General features: G+C 37.3%; 1 protein-coding gene across 2 annotated transcripts in view; it reads left to right on the forward strand.

Moving 5' to 3' along the window:
• Positions 1-17,406, forward strand: part of DPH6 (diphthamine biosynthesis 6) — a 209,978-nt gene that overhangs the window by 139,410 nt on the left and 53,162 nt on the right. The window contains exon 13 of one of the 2 annotated variants that reach the window (XM_057420207.1): positions 4,100-4,342. The exons of the other annotated variant lie outside the window; for it this stretch is intronic. Coding sequence (XP_057276190.1) covers positions 4,100-4,342 — 243 coding nt within the window. The remainder of the gene's footprint in view (positions 1-4,099; positions 4,343-17,406) is intronic. 2 annotated transcript variants of the gene reach the window in all.

The raw sequence follows: 17,406 nt of genomic DNA on the forward strand, positions 1-17,406 counted from the left end.
CATTTAACTCATTTATGAAATTTTTACACTACAAATTTGTAACATGTCGAGAGAAACATGATTTATATTGAAGACTGTGGTGTATTTAAACCACATTAGATACAGTTTATGTTCTTAGCCTGAACTCAAAGCTATTCAATTACTATTGTCTAAATGGTACCTTTAAAACTTTATTCCTGCTAGGTAGTTGAATAGAAGATTTCACATTGCAAAAAGCAATTTTACCATCATTAGCTAAAATAAGAGCGCCCTAGGAAGAAAGGATTATCATATATTAAATAAAAAATTCACCAATTTACATCTCTAATCCCGTTAGGAAAGATTATTTCTATCTAACTTAATCAGCCAGAGGTCTTTATTGCCTGGAGTATTAATTGATTTACGTCTTCATTAAGGTCAGAAGTGCACATGGCTGACCAGAGGCAGCCTATTAGCGCGTTGTCAGTTATGCTTATTTACATTGACCGAACATAATGGTGGGTTATTTCACAGTTAGGTCAGGGGGTCGCTGAATCTGTTGTGCACCCTGACCTGTTAAAGGGCAGCAGTCACTCAGATACCAAACTGCATTCGTAACAAAGATTTGGCTGATTGCATATTGATGCTATCCTCTCCAAGAAACATGCATATGTTCATATGGTGCAACTGTTAACATTAGCCTAAATACCTGTGGGTGAATGGTTGAAATCTCTTCATTTGAAATTCCCTGCAATTTTTGTATTTATGCCAGTTTTTAATCTAGCAAGTTTTAATAATACCGGCAGGAAAAGTTTCATAAAATTTCTATTATTGCTCTTGGTCTTTAATTAAAAAAAAATAAATCAACTCAGTGCATATCTATAGGTATCCTGTTACTTGTTTCTTTCTAAGTAGAAATAATTATAGCTTTTTCTTGCTAATTAGCAGCTTAAGTTAATCTTGTGTCCAGCTAAGTCTGTTTTGCTCAGTGTTTCTTTTCCTCCATTATGCTTTCTGGGAGAGGAGATATATCCTCTCCGTAACTTACAATACCGTTTAAAACTTTTTCATAGGATAGAACAGTTCAAAGTGGCACTAAGCGTTCTGACTTTTTGTTTCTGTGGTGCCATAGATGATTTCTTTCTGCTTTCCTGAAGTAAATGAAGCTTAAAAAAAAAAAAAAAAGTGATATAAAATAATAAATTGCTACTATAATGACTTCCCTCTATATTAGCTGTGATATAAATCTATATTATACTTAATTCCTGGAGACAGCTACATTTATGATAAGTAGTAATTCTCACATAACAGCTTAGCATTTCTATCTGTTACAGATTGCATACTCTGAGGTTCTAATTGTCCACTGAAATCCCTTTATTATTTACAGTTATGCTAACTGAGCAAGACAGCTGCTAAACTATTATGTTAGCTTATTAAAACTCACCTTTCATTTAACTTGAAGTGGTATGAATGAAAACCAAAAGGGAAGGAATGTGGCATCACTTGAGACCCCATTTATAGACTACTTGCTGCTGTCGAGCTGTATTGGAAATAAACTGGTACAAGTGAGCATCTCGGCAGTACAAGTTTTTTTATTTTTGATTTGTCAAATCTTTAATGAAATTTTAGCACTGGAAATACATGTATGGGCTGCAGTGCAAATTAAATCATCTGTGTAAGCTGAGACATCTAGTGTATAAATACATATCCATTATATTGTAGTTTTGTTTCTATGGTGTTTACTGGATATGCGGGTCCTGTAGACTTGATACACTGTGAATCTGTAGCATGAAAGATCTTCTGTTATCCTCGTTCTGTTATCCTCGTAGATGCTCAAGAAATATAAACTGTTGCAAGGTTCTAGCAGGGTTTTTCAGAATACTTTCATAACACAAGGGCTGACACCATACATTGTGACATCTCCTGTTGTAAGATTTCAGTACTGTGAACAAGATATTATGATGTCTTCCCTGTTTTAGATGCTTTTACTTCACTAACAATTTTCTGCTTAATGCTTCAAATGTTCTAGAGACAGCCTCTCGAAATCTGCTAAAGCAGTGTTTGTATGGGTTTGCTGCTTTGTCCCTGCTGATTGTTTATTTATGCTGGCTTTTCATGACCAAGTCACTTGGAAAAAGAAAATGCATATCCCTCCTCCTTCCCTTATCCTAAGATACGTCTCCCCGAAATACAGTTACTGCGAACCTGTGGCTGTGTTTTGATCCTTTTCCCTTCCTTACCCATTGCAGCCACCCTTCCATAACATGGTGGCATGTTAGGAACACTGTTTTTCTATTAATTATGTCTTAAGATACAAACAAGTATGTTAGGAACAGAGGGATTTTTTTAATTGTTTTTTAAAGTTTCCCACTGAATCTGAGCCAAAAGTGGTGCCAATTTTGCTCAAATCCTTCAGAGATTTTTTTTGACCTCACTTATGACCAGAGGGGCTAATTGTATCAGAACCATCCAGGATACTTTAAGAAAGTGCTATCTTGGTCCATATTTCAAAACACTGACAGATATTTTGTCGCTAATTAGTATTCATATTATGTCTCAAACAATCTGTTCAAGAACAGGAGAAGTGAACTAGTTGAACAGCTCTTCTGTCTACCTAATAATTAACATGGGTTATGCATGGAAAACCAGCAGCCCAACAGGAAAAAAAGAAAGAAATATTGCCAGTGTGGTTTTTTTCTGTAGAGGCATAGACTACCTGTACTGAGTTTTTGGCTAATGCATATATTTCACTTTGCAGAGTTGAAAATGAATGGCTTGCTTTAAAAACAAACCTGTGCCCCTCTGAATCTTATCTTCCTGGATTTGTTTCTCATCTTGTCAGTATGCCACTTGGTAGCTGGCTGGACTCCCTTGTTCGATGGCACATATTTTAAAATAGCACCATAAAAAAAAAAAAAAGACCATTTGTTCCTATAAATCAAAATATTACTTGCTTTTTTTTTCCCAGATTCAGGATTATATATATAGCATTATCAAAACAATATTTCAGATATTTTAAACAATTTAAATAATTGATGGGTGTCAGTTGCTATATTATGTTTCCTCTCTGCCTCCTCCCCCTCTTCAGCTGCTAATCATAGAACTTGTATGCCAAATTGCATAAGATACTCTTCCAATAGTTACATGTGTGAGTCTTTTGTGAGACACAGACAGTTCTGAGGACAGATTTGGAGTTGCATATGGGTCTGTCACATGGTTTGATTGCTATGTCTTCTAGGACACAGATTTCTTTTTTAATTATTCTTAATTCTGAGGAATTTTTACAGTTTACACAGTAAGTTCCGCAAAATTCTTCCGGAAGATTCTTTGCACAGTCCATTTTCCCCCTCTTTACTCCTAGCAAAATGCTTCCTGTGCTGACTTCAAAGCTGCTTACACCCACCTGACTTCCCACTTCTATTCTTAGTTTTCTTTTGATATTGAATTAAATTTACTGCTTCACTGATCAGAAAATGTACAGACTTTCTAGAGAAGTGCAGCGTAAGAAGATGAAAAGTTTTTATATTTACAATAAGATTTTATAATAAGTCTTTGAGATGCCTGAATAGTAAGAATAAATATTTCCTTCGCTGGCTGCTGCTAAAAAAAGTAGTTCTTCAGAGTGTTACCAGGAAGACTTTGGAAAATCAGTCTGAACTAACTGCATTGCAGCTCAACTTAAAACATATATTGATGTTATCATCTGGTCACCCATTTAATTCCATTTTCAAAACGCTTTTAAACTCATTTACTAAAGACATTACAGATAGATGCATATAGTTTCTTATATGTACTGAACCAAAGATAGAGTGCATCATCACTCAGAAAACAAGAACATATTTAACCATGTTGGGGCATCACTGTGATCCAGCACCATAGGTGTCAGTAACATCAGATATTATTGTTTTGAGCCAACACATACATCCATGTATTAACTGCTAGTTTAGTTTATTGCAGTAATGTGTTTCTATTGTACTTAAATCCCTATCAAAAAATATCTTTAGACTGGCATGTTTTCTCCATTTGTGACAAATGATGGCAAACAACAGTACTGGTGAAACCACCTCGAAAAGAGGAAAGTGTTTCCCTTGCCACCTTTACACTCCCAGAATATTATTTTCTTATTTTTATTTTCTTCTAGGTTGGAGATGTTCTCTACTCTGCTGGACAGATTGCTCTAGTACCTTGTACGATGCAACTTGTGAGTGGTGGCATAAGGACTGAGGCCATAGTTTCCCTCCGTCATGTTGAGAGAGTTCTTCAAGCTATGAGCCACAACACTGCGCTCCACCATGTCATCACAGCCAGCTGCTATGTAACTGACAGCAAGCACATTCCTATTGCTCACTCTCTATGGCAGAAGAAATTAGGAGAATATAAAAAGGTAGATGTGATATCCATTTTCTTCTTTCTGGGTTGTCTTCTTTTTTTTCCCCTCTAACTCTTGTAGTATTATCAGAATTTTCTCAGTACATTTCAGAGAGGTTTAAGTAAAGCTGATACAATAATGTTTGATTGAGCTGTTATGTTCTAGCTCATAAGTGGTTGTGCACAACTGAGAAAGGAAATCGCTTAATAGAAAGTTATATTCATCACTAACTTTATGTTAATTCCCCAAAGCAGTATGTTAAAGAACTCTCAAAGAGCAGTCAGTTCCTCCAACAGAAATGTGTTGAACTGTGTTTGAATTACCTCTGCCCCTGTATTTTTACATAATAAGAGTTGGGCATTTTACTTCAACTTTTTGTGAGTTCTTCTGTTGAGGTTTTTTCCCCACATTTTCTTACAACCAGTATTGTCATGACAACTGAATTTAGCAGTTTATTGCTTATTATTGCTTATTATTCAGTTGAACTTTTAAGACTAGATTGAAGCATGGCTGTATATTGATTGACCCTAGATTATCTCTTAACAGGGTAATAATTTACACAGTGATTTGTAGTGATACCATAATAATTTCTATTATGTATGTACCAGTTTTCTTAAATAGCCATGGAACACTCTGCAAGCACTGAAAGGGTAATGGCCACAACTCTTGTAAATAAAAAATAACTTCCCCATAAATGAGTAAAAAGGAGTAGTAACTGCATAATTGCTGTATAATTTAACATAACTTAATTATTAGGGTTTCTCAGGGAAATACATGGCTTGGAAGCACAATGTAGCATATGTTAATACTGCCACAGAATAAGAAAAAGTGCACCTGAAACTTGCTTTCCATTTGCCTTCACCTTCAGTCTCTGCACTAGGCACTTCTCTTCCTGAGAAAAGATGTATGCTTCACTTAGATGCTTGCACATTCCACCTTGATGTATTAATAAAGGACCATTTTAAATAGTGTTTATTAGTCCTCCAAGACCAATTGTGTTGGATCTGAATTCAATTTATATTTTTAAGTTCAATTCCTTTTTTGCTGTGTGACTGTTCAGTAATACATGCATGACTACAAAGCCTACATGCTTTCTCATTTGTAATTGCCATGATTTGAGGGCAGGTTGGTGGTGTTTGCCAGTTCTTTGAAACTGTTCCTTTTTCCAACATAAAATCTTTTTAGGTCTTAAGTAGTTACAGCCATGCTATATTGAGTCTTTTATTTCTTGCACTTACTGAGATGACAGTACTTTCTAAGGCAGTACTTTCTAAGCTACATGAAAGATACTGAGGAGGTTGCTTGCTGTGGCTCTGTTACTAGTATCTGGCCCTGATCACCTTTTGATTATTCAAGGCATAGCTTAAAAAATGATTGCTACCTTGACATACATCTGTGAAGTTATCTGCCTAACAGTTCTCAGGAATGTTTAAGAAAAATATCCTAGAGGAGCATCAAGCAATCCTAGAGGACAGTCATTGATCTCCACTGTGCTTATTAGATCATATTCATTAATGACAGTATCAGAGCAAAAAAATATTAGCTGAAGTAATGTGTGCTGTAACACAATGTGAAAATGCTTTGGAAAAAAAATATCAGTGGCAATGAGATGTTATTAGCAGCCAGATGTTCCAATTTCTCTATAATTTTGTCAATAGGAGGTTCAGATAGAGGAATTGAATTTTTCCTTAGGCTATACATACTCTTTCGATTAGTAAGGGTTTGTGTACACAGCAAAGCAGCGAAAACTAAACTGAAGGGTATTGTAGGAACTCAGATTTATCTAGACTGAAGGAGCCGAAGAAAGCATTTAAGTTCTGTAGACTGATAAAGCTTCATTGTTACTAAGTAGTGCTTGTTGGAGAAATTAAAATACAGTTAAGGGAAGCAGAGGTTAAAATCAAAATAAAAACCAGGCTGCAGCTGTAGAAATCAAAATCTAGTTGAGGGAAGCAATAGATAAAAAAGTTAAAAACTGAGGCTGCAGAAATAGCATGAAGACAATTATGGACCAAGTAATCAAAGCCAAAGCCTAGGAAACAATAATTGGAATTAACAAATACAAGTGCCAGCCATCAGCAGCTTTCCCCCCACCCTATTGTTAAGTTACACACCTTCCACAGTTTCCTTGTGATTCCCAGACATGCTTTGGGACATTTTGACACTTTGAGGTGATACATTTAGGGAGCTTCTCTAACATACCTAGTCAGAAGTAGTAACAATGGTGTGGTAAAACAGTTTCTGCCTAATCCAGTAGTTAGCAGTTAGAGCCTTTTTTTTCTTAAGCAGGAGAAAAAAAATCTTATAGCATTGCTAAAACTTTTTGGAAGAAGAACTGACAGTTTTCCAATTAAGTCTCATCTTGTGTTTTTCTTTACTTCACATCTTTTAATGACAGTGTCATGTAATATGATGATTTTATAAGTGGTTTTGCTAACTCATTCAGCAGAGTAATCAATAGAAAAAATAAGCCAGATGGGTTGTAGTCCATTTGTATTGGGTGGGACAGATGGCATTATTGATAGATGGAAATATTCCAAATAATTATTGTATAATGATGTAACAGTGACTGTGACTGAGAAATTTCATTAATTTACTTTGTGTACACACCCAATTATAAAATCATTATTGACACTGATTTCCATGCAGAACCATCCCTGCGGTACTCTGTTAGGGTATTTCAAGTGGTGGATTCTGTCTGTACAACAGATTCCACTAGCCTAACTGAGATGGGCAAGATCACGATTACTTTTTTTTTCCTTAGCTCTGAATGCCTGCTTTCTGCTTTCTTTTGTTATCCTCACCAATACAAAAAAAAAGAAACATGCTGTACTGTCTCAAGTTTTCAGGCATTCCAGCTTGTTTAACTGCTGTGTTTTATTCTTTTTACATCTTGCTAATCCTCAGCAAGATTTGTTATAGCTAGGCCAGTAAAATAAGTCAATTTTCATAGACTGTGTAAGAGATACTGGTTTGGACTGTTGCTATTCAAATGTATATTTCATGGCAAAGTACTATAAATTCCTTTTTTTGTGTTAAGAGCACATAACTTAGAGAAAAACTTGGAGGCCTTTTGCTGCTTGATAATACAGTTCTTGATAAATGTAACTGAATGATAAAAATGAGTTTCAGATCTTATTTTGATTTGATGGCATATACAAAACTCCAAGGCAGATTTTCCAGAACTATCTGAAATGTTTTCTCTGATTTCTTTGTTATAAAGAAATATAATTTCTCTTTCAATAGGGAAATATTTTAGTACATTTAGTACACAATGTGCAGTTGCTGACACAAAGTTTACGGATGACTGCATTTGAAAATGAGCCCAAAATAATGGTGAAAGGAGATCTTGAAACCATGAAAACAGGATATTTTGTTAAGATTAGAAGACAGAGTTGTATAGAAAGATAATATTTAATGTAATTTGATAGATGGACCACTCGGTGGATAAAGAACTGGCTGGATGGCCGCACACAAAGAGTTGTGGTCAACGGCTCAATGTCCAACTGGAGATCAGTAATGAGTGATGTCCCTCAGGGACTGGTGCTGGGACCAGTCTTGTTCAACATCTTTGTCTCTGACATGGACAGTGGGATTGAGTGCGCCCTCAGCAAGTTTGCTGATGACACCAAGCTGTGTGGTTTGATTGATAAGCTGGAGGGAAGGAATGCCATCCAGACACACTTGTGAAGTGGGCTGATGCCAACCCCATGAATTTCAGCCAAGCCAAGTGCAAGGTCCTACACCTGGGTTGGTACAATCCCAGGCACAGCTACAGGTTGGGCAGAGAAGAGATTCAGAGCAGCCCTGTGGAGAAGGACTTGGGAGTGTTGGTCGATGAGAAAATGAACATGAGCTGGCTTCAGTGTGTGCTCACAGCCCAGAAAGCCCTCGGAAAGGGCTGCATCAAAAGCAGCGTGACCAGCAGGTTGAAGGAGGTGATCCTGCCCCTCTACTCTGCTCTCATGAGACCTCGCTTGGAGTATTGTGTGCAGTTCTGGTGTCCTCAGCATAAGAAGGACATTGAACTGTTGGAACAAGTCCAGAGGAGGGCCACAAGGATGATCAGGGGACTGAAGCACCTCCTGTATGAAGAGAGGCTGAGAAAGTTGGGGCTTTTCAGCCTGGAGAAGAGAAGGCTGCGTGGAGACCTCATAGCAGCCTTCCAGTATCTGAAGGGGGCCTATAGGGATGCTGGGGAGGGACTCTTCATTAGGGACTGCAGTGATAGGACAAGGGAGAATGGGTTTAAACTTAAACAGGGGAAGTTTAGATTGGATATAAGGAAGAATTTCTTTACTGTAAGGGTGGTGAGGCACTGGAATGGGTTGCCCAGGGAGGTTGTGAATGCTCCATCCCTGGTGGTGTTCTAGGCCAGGTTGGACAGAGCCTTGGGTGACATGGTTTAGTGGGAGGTGTACCTGCCCACAGCAGGGGGTTTGGAACTAGATGGTCTTAAGGTCCTTTCCAACCCTAACTGTTCTATGATTCTAATTGCAAGAGGCAGTGATTGCTCTAAGGCCATTAGCTTATACCTTTTGCTTTAGCAATTCATTCTATACATAATATATTTTTCTTCAGATGAAGATATTGTAGATAATTCCACCCTGAGTTATTCTATTAGGCAGCTGCCACTGCATTTTCCATCCTCAATAGTGAAAAATCTAACTGGTGAAGTACTTCCTGTGACATGAAAAAGTATCTCTTTGTTGGCTTTTATAACACAAAGTGCATTTGGACATCAGCTGCCTGGTCTCTCCCTCCAATAAATTCCTGAGAAAATGTACTACAAACTTTAAATGTTCTCCAGCCCGCTTTCTTCTGACAGAAGCTTTCTTTTTTTATAGTAAGCATTCAGGATAAGTGGCTGTGATCCCGTGACTGTTTCAAATCCAGCAAAGAGCACTACAGTTGACTTTCTGTCAGGAATGCCAGTCAGGTTGTTGACAATGTGTGTCTTAATAGCATGTAATGCGGACGTGATGGAAAAAAGATTCTCAATGTTTTATCTGATATATATTGCGAATGGGTTTCTTGCTTATTTCAGCACTTCGATAACTTGATGCCAACTTAAAGTACCTAAATTTAAACCTTTTGTGCCAGATTTGCAAACTATTTAGATGTCAAAAATGTAAAAGAGTTTGGACTAGTTTGTTTTTTTTTTTTAAATACCAAAAAGCAGTCATTTAGGGGCACTGGGCCCATTCTAGGGAGCCCCCACATCATACCTCCTCCAACACCCCTGTAAATACTATTGGTATTACCCTGTGTCTTTCCACTTTGTCTACCAAATAATGCACAGGTCCCAAGTTATAAACAAGTTAAATCCTGAACCAGAAGCTGTCTAGCTACATGCAGTGGTTTTCTGGAGTAATTATTCTGTTTTCATGGGAGTCATTTAGAATGGTGTGATGTATCTATAACACAGCAGTCTGTTGTGTTGTTCAGAAACACCTATAGTATTTGAAGTTTATAGTGTCATGAATTTAAATAAAATTCATGCATGCTCTGATGCTTTCTCCCAGTTAGAGCAGAAGTAGCTTATGCTCAGATACTGGCAGTTGAAGGTTTTTCTTGCTGCAAAGGATTGGACAGAGATTTAAGATCCTCTTTACCTATGGAGAAAATTACATTAAACTTAAAAGGACTATAAACCCCCCAGGTTTCTGTGAGAAGATGTGTACCTTTTCACCATCCTGAACAGGGTATTGTAAGTCCATAATATTCAGGTACACACTTTTTACATATTTTAATTTATGTTTTGGTGAATATCTATATTTAATGCAATTGGATAGATTTCCAAATAGTACTGAAAATTATGTGTCCTATGGAAAATAGTACAGGTAATACTAATTCAGTTGGTCTCCCTTTTTTTGCCAGTTTCTTGAACAGAGCAGTTAAAATGTGAGGGGTAGAAGTAAATTAATATTATAAAGATATAAATGATAAATTAGAATCCTGCTACATTTACGTAGCAGTAAAACCTCACATAAGTTAATTAATTTAACTGGTAATATTACCAGAAGAATGCTATATATATTTTACAAACATTGCCACCAGGCAGTACCCGTGTCTGTCAAAAATTCAGTAAAAAAGTACCTGTGTCTGTTTCCATTTTTTGGTCTCATCAGGTTTATAGCATTTATTTTGCTACTAGATGCTATTTTGAACATTCCACAGTTTGATATATTAAACCAGGCTTCTTTTATGGCCTATGTTAAAAGCATGCAGTGCATTGAAATAGCACAGGGGTAGTGGGTCTTTCATCTTGTGTAGAGTGTATTTCATTTCCCCTGTGTTCAGATTAAACAAAGCTTTTGTATTCGTTTGAAGCAACTGTAATGAGAATCTTTAACATAGGTCAAATGCAGATAGTGGAACTCCAGAGGTCCTTGAAAATAGTCTGCCTTTTGACACTTGGCCATGATGGGAGGTGAAAGGTTTGCCACTTTGATTTTTTCTTTTCAAGGAAGATTATGACATTTGATTTGTAACAGTGGAGCCTTAATGAATTTTACAAAGGAATAAAGTCAACAAAAAGAACAATGAAGCCATCTACGGGATTTTAACTGAAGGCATTATTAGAAATTGAATATGTATGTATACATGAAAAATCATATGATTGCATAATGTAGATCGCATACAAGAATTTAACTTGTTGAAAGTAAACATAAAATATGAACAATAGAAACTGAGAAAAGAGAGCAGTTCTTGTGCGAATGTTTTTGTAGATACAGTCAAATCTTCAGCTGGTATAAGTCAGCAAAACTGATTTGCACTAGCTTATTTGCCATTTGCAGGTAATATATACATGCATTTGAATGTTGTTTTTCAGTTAGACACAATGAAGAAAAGCATGTCAAGTTATTCAGGGTGGTAAACAACCTAATTCATCCAGGCTGACTGATTTTCCCCTGCAGCAGTTCCCTTATAAGAGTTTTTTTGAGTGATTCTTCATCTCCTTTGCTGAAAATATTTCTGTTTTGAAACTGTCACTTCTCTGCTAAGCAAGAGGGCATATACGCATCCACAGTTTGCTTAGGACAGAATCTCTGGTCAAAAGTCTCATGTGTGATGACTGTGAAAGCCATTAACAGGATTTGAACCCTGGGGTGAGTACCTGCTTTTAGTGCCTCTTCATGGAGGGGAGAATGCCATTTTGTTTGAAAAGTGCTAGAAGTCCTACTTTCATTCAGGAAACTTCCATATTAAAATGTAGGCCTAATTACTTTAAATCCCCACAATGAAGGAAGGAATTTCAGGAAAATCTTTGGCTTCAAAGCCTTTTTGTTCTCCTTTGGGTAAGTTAATACTGCAGATCAGGACTGAAAGAAGACCTAGATTACCACTCCAACCTAGATAGATGGCTTTATTAACAACTGATCCTTCCTAAAACTGTTGCGGGCTAATCTCTTTTAGGCACTGTAAACGTTCCTTCCAAGTCAGTGCCTCCAACAAGTAGTTTGATTATTAAGTACTAAGTAGCTATTGTAGATCTTGGTCTTTTACAGGGAGGGTATTTTAACCTGTTTCCTCAGAATGTGCTCAGTAAAAATCATAAAACTCCAATCTCAGAAATGAGTCAAACTTCTGCACTGAAATTCTCCCCCTAAGCCTGTGGGCAGTACCCTCTTTTGTCATGGTTATGCAGGAAGGAAACTCAGCTACTGAATAGGCCTGGTGTTAACTTTCTTCATCGCGCTGTTTACGGTGCTGTTTCGGATTTGTGGCTAGAACAGTGTTGCTAACAGGCTAATGTTACACAGTTTCGAGGCTTTCTCTTTTTCCCACTCAGTACCCCCAGCAGGCAGACTGGGGATGGGCAAGAGGCAGCCAAATGGGTATCCCATACCATATAACATCATGTGCAGCAATAAGATTTTATTCACTATATGGGTGGTGAGACGCTGCAACATGTTGTCCAGAGAAGCTGTGGCTGCCCCATCCCTGGCAGTGTTCAAGGCCAAGTTGGACGGGGCTTTGGCCAACCTGCTCTAGTGGAAGGGTGTCTCTGCCCATGGCAGGAGGGTCAGAACTAGATGATCTTTAAGATCCCTTCCAAACCAAGGCACACTGTGATTCTATGAAAAACTGGGGAGTTTCATCTTCCTAGGTGGCTATTCCCCAGAGGCTGGCTGTGTATTGTTCTGCTGGTCAGAAGTGGTGAATGATTGCCTTTGCATCATTGGTTTTATTCTCTTCACTTACTAAACTATCTTTGTCTTGACCCAAGAGTTCTCTCATTTTTACTTTTCCTGTTGTCTCTTCTGTCCTGCTGTGGTTGGGGAGTGAGTGAGCGGACATGTGGGTACTTAGCTTTTGGCTGGGGTCAACATCAACACCACTGATAGATTTTGCAAATTACCACTGAAGGGAAATTCCACAATTAAATAGGAAAATTCATACCTGTTCTTCTCCCTCAAGCTCCAGTCAAGATTAGAGGTGAAAATAACACTTTTACCTTTTGAAATGGTGCAAGAATGTTACCTCTACTTAGATACAGTTACAATCTTCCACCACCAAAAACTTGACACAAAAAAGAAAAACAAAACTCAGGCAAATATCTGCTTTCTTCCAGTGGAATTACTTCTTCACTAGTGTATATAGTACAATCCATGGGATCCTACTAAATTTCAGTACTTGATTAACCTCATCTCTTATTCTATGTACTGGTCATGTTAACAATTTCATTTCCTCTTCCTCCTCTTCTCTGAAGGATATCACATGTGGGCTTCAAAATTCGTAATAGGTTTTCAATTTCCTCACTCATAAAAATTAAAGTAAACCAAAAATTCTTTATCCTTTCCTGTACACCACTTTCAAAAAGTATGCAAGACAGCTTGAAACTGAGTGAGCATTATTTTGAAACCCCTTTAAGTTTTTTACATAACGAAACTGAGCAGTGCTAACTGGTCAGTACCCAGTAACATGCATGCCAGCTCTGCACTGAATAATCACTTTCAGCTTCCTCTCTGTACCTGTTCCGCTTCATGGATGAAAAATAAAAATGCTTCCAGCTGATGTGATACATGTGTATAGTTCTCATCAATCCTGTAGTTGTAACACAGCGAACACAGCTTGTAACACTTGAAATCTAACTTTGATTTTCTTTTGGACATTATTCAGTGTTAATATTATGCAGGTCTTTATGTATTTCACAGGCCCGTTTGTGAAAACAAACATCTTGGCCATCTCCTGTAGTTGACAAAGTAGTTACTTCTGCATCTATCTCAATGAGGAAGTGGAAAAAAAAAAGAGGAAAATGTAACTGTTAACTGATGAAAATACTAATTGCCAATCATTTCTAATCAAGTCAGTAATTCTGGTTAAGTTTTGTCATAATTTGTCAAATTAATGTTTGTGTGGAGTTGTAGGTATCTGCTTAGTAATGCACAGTCTTTGTGCGTGTTCTGCAGAACTAGATGGAGGAGATGTATAGGTATACAGATATTTTTCTTTCCCTTCCTCCTCATACCCACATTTATGCATACAGGTAAATATACATTGCATACATATCCTTGAATACATACTTGTATTCTTTTGTTACTATAACAACTTTTAACAAGTACGTGTATTAATACATTTCACTTAAAGGCCATTTATTGAAAACATTCCATTCCAATCTTCTGTATATGGACTCACCTGCGTTCAGAAACATAAGAGCTAAGATCCTGTTATATGTTTTAGTACTATCTGAGAGACGTATCAGGTCTGCTTTCCGTATGTTTCATTCTGAGTGCTAATAACAGTTACACATTTAACTCAAACTTGAATTATAATTCAAGGTTATTGTGAACTTCCTCTTGTGAGTGGCTGTAGTGGTTCTGGCTGGGATAGAGTTAATTTTCTTCATAGCAGCCCTTGTAGTGCTGTGTTCTGGATTTGTGACTAACACCCTGTTGATAGCAGACCACTGTTGGCTGTTGCTAAACAGTGCCTGCACAGCATCAAGCCTTTCTCTTTTTCCAAACTTGCCCACACCAAGCAAGCAGGCTGAGGCTCAGCAAGAATCTGTGATGAGACACATCTTGAGACAGCTGATGTGAATGGACCAAAGAGATCTTATATACCATATAAACTCATGCTTGACAATAAGAACTGGAGCAGGGGTGAATTTTTTACAAAGTAGCCATTCTTCTGAGACTGCTGGTGGGACGTGGTGAGTGAGTACCGTCTGGGTTTTTTTCCTCTTTCTTTCTGTTATTAAACTGTCTTTATCTCCACTTGTGTTTTTTTCTCAGTTTCACCCTCCCAGGTCTCTCCCCATCCCACTGCAGGTAACATGATCAAGGGACTCAGCAGGGGCTTACCTGTCAGCCAGGCAACCCACCAGAGCGGGCTCTAAGAAATTGCATCACTTCGGTTTGACTGCTGTAACACTGAACTGATGAAAAGCCTGTCCTGCAAAATCCAAGTTCTGAACTGTATCTAGGACATTATGACTGGTATAAATGGCGTGACTTAAGATAAAGGGCATGTGCAGTCCTAATAGTCCTGCTATATTCCTGAGATATATATATATTCCTGATCTATATAACTGATATTGCTTTGCAGTCATACCATATTAAGCAATGAAAGTAACTGCTGAAAACAAACATTCACCCCCAAAATACTCCTGTACATAAAATGAAGGAATTTAAATGTTTGTATTTTTCACTAAAAAGCTTTGTTTACTAAGAAGTAATAATTTTTTTTTTAATTGCACATCTATGCATCATATGACTAACAAAGGCAGGTGTCTCAGTGGGGCAGAGCCTGGCAGTTAATAGACGTTTAATAGTACCACCAGAATTTTTAGACTGTTTTACTTCTGCCTCCAGCAGCTTCACAATTTTCTTCATTGCATACTGAAAAATTTAACTCCAGGTTTAACAACAGCAGCTAACATTGCTGTATGTGTATGGGTGAGCAGGTGGTCATAGTTAGGATATGTGAGGTAAAAGCTGACATTTGGTTTGAAAATCAGTTCCAGAGCTGAAGGTCAAAGTTCAGAAGGACATAGACTTTCAAAGAAAACATCTTTGCATTCAGTATCCAAAACTTAAATTCTAAATTGTAAAATTGGTTATCCTTAATGCCTACATAGTAGATTTTGACCATTAACTTTTCTCGTTTTCTGTCCCATTTGGGTACACACTCTCAAATCGTTTTCAAGTGGAATCTTTCCATCTTGAACATCCTTAATTTAGTTCAACTCTCTTTCCTAAGTGCTTATTTTTGACACTATATATGAAGAATAAAACCCTCAGAGTGACAGTCTATGATCATGTTTCATGTGTCAGACTTCATTTGCTTTCAGTTTATATTGCTGTCAATTTACGACTTTGTTCCTTAAATAGTTATCTTTTTTCCACATTGTAACAGATATATTGAATGATATATGTTTGAGAGGTATTTCAAGGAATCATAACTTCAGTCATTAACTGGTTATCTCTTGGCTCAGGAGCCTTTAGGTTGTTTGAACGGAAGTTAATATTTTTAAAGCAAATAAAACAGCTTTTCAATATGTGATTATTTTCTTGTCAATTTTACATTTCAGTGCCCTTTTAAGCTTCTAGCATACAGTGCTTGAATTTACATTTAGCTCTGCAGGAAGTGCTTTAAATATTATTATTACTATGAAGGAAGAAATCAAAAATCCAAGTGATTTTTTAGTACAATAGTGAGGTATAGGAAGGTGCAATTGCAGTAACAGCAGCCTGCATTATTGTATAGAACTATCTCACAGCTTGACAGAAAGTCCCTGCTGGGGAGGAAATGTAGGGGAACTGTCAGAATTATGCTACATCTGCTCCCTACTGCTAATAAGCTTTAACCTGTTTCATTTTTATTATGCTTACTGTTTAGATATTTTGCTTCCTAAATTATATCTGTAACTATGAGGACACATAAAAGGGAGCACAACAGGTAGGGCTGTTTAAAGATTTAAAACTATCAGCAAGGGATATTAAAGGCCATAATGAGTAAGATGGTTGCCTTCTCAGTGTGAGGTTTTAGAGCTCAGGCACTGCAGCACTGGTAGAAAGACTGAGTGTAAGTAGTGGGTAAAACAGATTTCATAGCTTGAGTAGCTTGTACAGCCAGAAGGCACCATTAGATCATTTAGTCTGACCTGTATATCACAGACCATTACATTTCACCCAGAAACTCCTATTTTGAACCCTGTGAGTATACTCGACTAAAATATATCAGATGCTAAGAGTTTAAAATACTTTATGCCACAGGATGAGAACCAAGAGGCTGAGCTTCCCATGCACTAGGAAGGGTGTTTTATCAGGTTGGTAAATGCAGATGGTAGCATGACTACTTCTGCAGAATATACCAAGCAAAAGGCTTGTATGCCCTTAACATAAGTAAAAATCCTTTCCTGACCCCCTTTGACTTAGGGGGAAAAAAAAAATACAGATCTTCACATTATGTCAGAGCGCTTGCTTACTGAAACACTGTGGTGAAGCCAGAAACAGTACCTTCAGAAAAAAACAAAAACAAACAAACAAAAAAAAACAAACAAACAAAAAGCCCCCACAACCACAATAAACAAAATTTAAATTTAATCTGGCTCATTATGTATCAGTGGGAGTAATTAAGGGCTTGGTAAGAGCAAAAATCTCCTTCAAGAGGTCATGTCCATTTTTAAAACTAATACTTACTGTCTAATAGTGAATTTCAAGCATTATGCCTCTGACAGCCATGCTGGCAGTCCTATGCGTCTCAGATTCCCAGTCCAGGCACATCCATTGCAGTCCTTTGAACATACTTTCCTCTGAATAATCAGTGCTACAGCTGAGTTTTATAACCATCTAAAATTGTGGGAAAGTTGTATATTTTGCGTTTGATATCATCATGATTCCCTAACTGATTACCCAATATTTAAAAATCTTTCTTTTGCTTTGATGGTGGCATAATTGTCACATACAGTTATGAAATGTATTTTGAAAAGAGATGAAATTCAGTGGGTAGTTGAAACCTCTTTAAGTCTATGGGGCTATTGAGACTGTGCTTTTAGATAACAGGATAGAAAAAGACTGTGATACTTAACCTGGGAAAGCAAAAACTGAAGTCTCAGCCTTTCAATAGGA

This window comes from Pezoporus wallicus, unplaced genomic scaffold, assembly GCF_028554395.1.
Source record: "Pezoporus wallicus isolate ANWC-B61680 ecotype Strahan unplaced genomic scaffold, APGP_CSIRO_Pwel_v1 contig_5418, whole genome shotgun sequence".
NCBI lineage: Eukaryota > Metazoa > Chordata > Aves > Psittaciformes > Psittacidae > Pezoporus > Pezoporus wallicus.